Consider the following 4,564-nt stretch of genomic DNA (forward strand, 5'->3'; position numbering starts at 1 on the left):
TGGTTTAAAAAAATCTCAAAATATTCATGCTCAGCCATACTAAATGAATAGTTATGCTTAATGACCATCTTAGCAAAATCCATACGACTTCTCTCTTGATCAAACTTAAATTTTTCAATTGATGTATCACCTGATTCATTAGTTTAAGCAACTACCATTAGTTGATCAATGCCTCTTTTGTTTCTTCTAGTACAATTACCCAAATGCTTCTTCAAATGGCTTGTTCCTTTATCAGACCCAGACACATATGACTTACGACAATGCTTACATTTTGCAGTTTGACTTCCATATGGATTTATTTTTTTTTCAAATTCAAGCCATACCTTTGACGTCAATTTTCGCTTCTTTGACAAATTTGGAGGTACTTCTATAGCCTTCCCGTTAGCATCCACTTCGACAACATCCCCCTGCTCATCTTTTTTCCCATCATCATCAACCATCTTTGAAATCAAGAATAACCTGGATAACACAGGGATTCAAACCAGAAAAGTGACAATCAATTACCAAGATATGATTATAAATAAACTAACCCAGTAACATATTGCTGAAAAGATTGAATAAATTTGTAAAAGGGAGATATGGCTCTCTTACCAGATCAATAGTTTGATAACCAAAGTGGAGCAGAGTTCTTCTTTCTTTCATATAGAGTGAGAGATGTATTAACATGAATAACATCTGAGAGGGGATGAGATTGCTTTAATGAAGCACAACCTTCTAAGCTTTCTGGTAAACCAAACGTTGGCTTTCCTCGATCATCAGCGTCTCGAGTGATGGTAAGGTTTAATGTAGACGTTTAGGTTATCCAGAATTGTTATATTATTTAATATTTATCTGTAATATTATATTTATAAAATATTATTTAATTATTTTAAAACGGATCCGGGTCCTTAACGGGTCGGATCAACCTCGATCCGTATCCGATCCGTTTAATAAACGGGTAAACGGATCCGGGTCCTTAACGGATCAACGGGTCAAATTTTCAATCCAGACCCGTTTAAAAACTACGAATCCAGAGCGGGTCTGGATCAATATCCGGTCCATTTACGAGTCTAACAGAGAGAGAGAGAGAGCACTACACGAAGTCCTCATTCTCACTCGCCCAACCCCCCAACCAAAAGTCCTAATCTTTTCTCCCCAATTCCCTCGCAACCCACTACAATCCACCGCCGTCTAACCCTAATTCTCCGCTACGACGTCGTCGGGAGCAGGATTGCTTACTAGATGGGGTTTTTTAAGAAGATATTGGTGAATCTAGGGTTTTCCAAAGACGATGACCACGAAGTCAAAGACAAAGAGGAGGAGGAGGACGACAACGACAGTCAGCCCCATAGTCAGGCCCAGTTCCGAGACACCGGACTTCCCCGTAAAGGCTTCAGCGTCCCTGTTCAGGTCTCCGTTGACCGTCCTCTCCCCGGCCCGATTCTCATTCCTTGTCGTTCCGGCGACGGCGGCGTTCAGGTCTTTCATTTCTCTCTCTTACCTTCGTTTCAGTGATCAGATTAATTTTAGAACTGACAACTTTATGTTTCTGCGATTTGATTGTGAGGAATGTAGTGTTTTTATATTAGGCAAAGTCTGTAGAACTACAGTGATTGGAGTCTGCTGTGTCTGTATTGATCGGAGAGTATCGGTAGTGTAGAAATTGGAAAAGGGAGAATGTGTGATATTGTTTACGAAAATTAGGCCGAGTTCGTGTTGTCTATGTAGTGTTAGTTGGCATCGACTTTGAACTGCTACATGCCTAATTGTTTTGTGAAATGTGGGAATCAGATGTGAGAATATGGCATACCTAGCTGAGTCGAGAGCAAATCAGCTGTTGGGTAGCAGCTGAAGGAGTAGAGTTTAGTGGGTAATATCAAGTCTAGTCAAATATTGAGTTTAATATGAACTATTGCTTTACTTTTTGTGTTTTCTTCGGGGAGTGGAATTTTTGTAGGATTAATTCTTTCTTATCCACACAAGGAGCTTTATATGGTCCTGTAATGATGTTTGCTCTATGTTGTCATTGCCTTTTTTATGTGTTAGAACTTAGAAGTGTGTGGAAGAGATTTTTTCTTTTCTCTGAGTGATTTCCATTTCAAGAGTTAGAGTGACTTTACGAAGAATTGGTAGGATGTGATATTCTGATCTCATTCCTTTTAAATTGTCTTTGTGTTCACACAAGGTTTCCAGTGGTGTATGTTTGTTTACGTACTCTTGGGCTTTCTGAATAAAGTCCAGGAATGCACATTGTAGGAATTACTTCCTCTTAGGAAGCAGGGTAGGATGCTATCTTCTGTACTGATTCCGAGAGGGTATTTGAATGGTATTGTCTCATAATAGCCTCATTTGCATGAGATTTTAGATGATGTTCGTCTTATAATTTCCTTTCAACCTCATACCACCGAGGACCTTAGGGAGAATGTACTCTGTAGCTACTAGTGCCTTTGGGAAGCAGGGTAGGAAATCATATATTTCGTTATTCACGTGTTTGTTTATTCTTTTATCCTGCTAAATTTTGTCACATAAAGACCTGAAACAATTGCAATTTGAAATTGGTAGATTTAGTTACTCCACTTGAAAAAAGGAATATTCTTGTATGGACTTGAATGAGTGAATCGTTTATTTGGGTTGGTTGACCTTTTCATATTCTGTTGTTTGGGTTGAGTCGAGAGTGGATAATTAGTTAAATTTTATCGTTCCGATTCCTGATAATGGAGTCTAATTTTATCTAATTTTTTTTTTTTCTTCTAGGGTCTAAGATGGCATGCAAAGCGACTCAGGATGGATGAAGATGGAGATGTAGCAGATGAATTCTTGGATGAGGTCTTCTCAGATAAGTCTGCCAGCAGCAGGGGAAACAGAAGGTTTGAAGTGAAGTCCAGTACGAAGCCAGCTAAAGTGAAGAGTCAGGCTTTATCAGAGGATGGAAGAATCCAACAGCGAGTGGAATACCGAGGTAGATCCTTGTGGATATGATGATTCCTTGAAGAAGCTTATCAGGTCTGTTTTTTGGTTTCCTTTCATGGTCTATTAATTTTTGGAGTGGATTTGTCATCCTAGTTCTCTTGTGCTGTTAGTGTGGAACACAGGAGCCCATTATATTATTACATAACAGATGTGGGTTATCTGAAAATTGGTTTCTTCAAGGATCTGGGTTGTACTGCTCCTGAGCACATATTATCTGGGAACTAACTGTGGTCATGCGCTTGCATGTAGGAGTTGGAATGTGAACATTTGATATAGTCATTAATATACACCTCTAGTTGTTTGATTGATGGGTTCTAGTTTTCTATGCTTTCCTGCCGTTTCTATGATGTGTGTATCAGTTGTCTGTGATTGTTTGAGCTCGGGAATCGGTTTGGTATGATTGTTTGAACTCGATTCTGGAGATGATTAGGGTAATTGAGAAATTCAGACCAGGAGTGGTAAAGAAAACGATTTGTAAAATGAAAAGCCTAAATTTATGTGCATGTTGAAACGAAAGAATTTCCCTCACCATTTTGATTGTACTTTATTTCTAAAAAGAAAAAATAAATAACATTAAAGTGATAGCTTCTATATCAAAAAATGGACGACCCAATCAGAAAAAAGAAGAAAATGAGAGACGAGGTTGACACCGAGTGAAATTCTAAGCAGAATAGAGATCTTACAGATTAGGTCGTACAGAAGCAGAAATTTCTTCTATATATCAAGGTGTTAGTGAAGCATCTATTTGATTAATCTTGGTATCTGGCAAATCTTCTTTTCTCAAAGCTTCCGGTAGTTTTATCTCGCCGAACAATTCTGTACTCGTATCTAGATCAAACGACCGTATGAATGCAAAGCACCATGCACAAGAGTCTGTGTTTCTCCTGTACCTGTTTGGAATCCAGGCCGAAAATCAGCGGGAATCACATCAGCACTCTCAGACTCCTCCAAATATTTGTATATAAGGACCAAATCTGAATTTCACATGAGTTGGTTGATGAAACAAGTCTCAAATATAGCTTGCAAACCGAATTTGGTGTAGTCTTTTCACTCTTTTGTGTGTATTTCATTGCTCTTTGTTTCGCATTATGTATTGGTATGAACAATGGTTTAAGGTGGTATGGAAGAGTCGGAACATGAGTCTAACATGAACTATTGCTTTATTTTAGTGTTCCGTTGTTAAACACAATCTCTTTTTAGAATGAAATTAAAGACGTTTAGTCCAAATTCTCGCGTATAGATCTAAAATGACTGATTTATTTTTTGCTTCTGCCTTTTTTGTTCTTGTTTATTTTTCTGTTCTCGATCGCTACAGAAGATCCGCATATTAGTTTCATATCCATGTCTGTAATCTTCACTGCTCCAAGTGTTTAAGTTTATGAAGCAACAAAATCTATTTCTTAAGAAATGAACAAGAGGCCACGTACTTGTCTTGCCTCTTCCTTCTATGATTTATTCAGCAGATCGAATGTATCGGCAGGGGTGTAGGCACAATGGGGCGAGAACTCACATTTTAAGCTAACTTTCTATTGGTTGGGGCAACATATATATATTACACTTTGAAACAAGATTTGACCCTTATGGACAAGACTTGTCTTAAATATTTGTAATCTTC

The 4,564-nt window shown here is 38.1% G+C and overlaps 2 protein-coding genes across 2 annotated transcripts in view; one reads left to right on the forward strand and one right to left on the reverse strand.

The window, feature by feature from the left end:
* The first annotated feature begins 1,057 nt into the window (after positions 1 to 1,057).
* Positions 1,058 to 3,256, forward strand: LOC101311379. The gene is made up of 2 exons (XM_004300200.1): positions 1,058 to 1,458; positions 2,734 to 3,256. Exons 1-2 carry the CDS (start codon positions 1,222 to 1,224, stop codon positions 2,956 to 2,958), a joined length of 462 nt encoding a protein of 153 aa, XP_004300248.1. The 5' UTR covers positions 1,058 to 1,221; the 3' UTR covers positions 2,959 to 3,256.
* A 1,093-nt stretch (positions 3,257 to 4,349) lies between these two features.
* The window catches only part of LOC101311966, a 4,212-nt gene continuing 3,997 nt past the window's right edge, over positions 4,350 to 4,564 (reverse strand). Inside the window, exon 3 of the mRNA XM_004300202.1 lies at positions 4,350 to 4,419. The gene's annotated coding sequence lies outside the window, so the exon portion shown is untranslated. The remainder of the gene's footprint in view (positions 4,420 to 4,564) is intronic.

Source organism: Fragaria vesca, linkage group LG5 (assembly GCF_000184155.1).
Source record: "Fragaria vesca subsp. vesca linkage group LG5, FraVesHawaii_1.0, whole genome shotgun sequence".
In the NCBI taxonomy this organism is placed as follows: domain Eukaryota; kingdom Viridiplantae; phylum Streptophyta; class Magnoliopsida; order Rosales; family Rosaceae; genus Fragaria; species Fragaria vesca.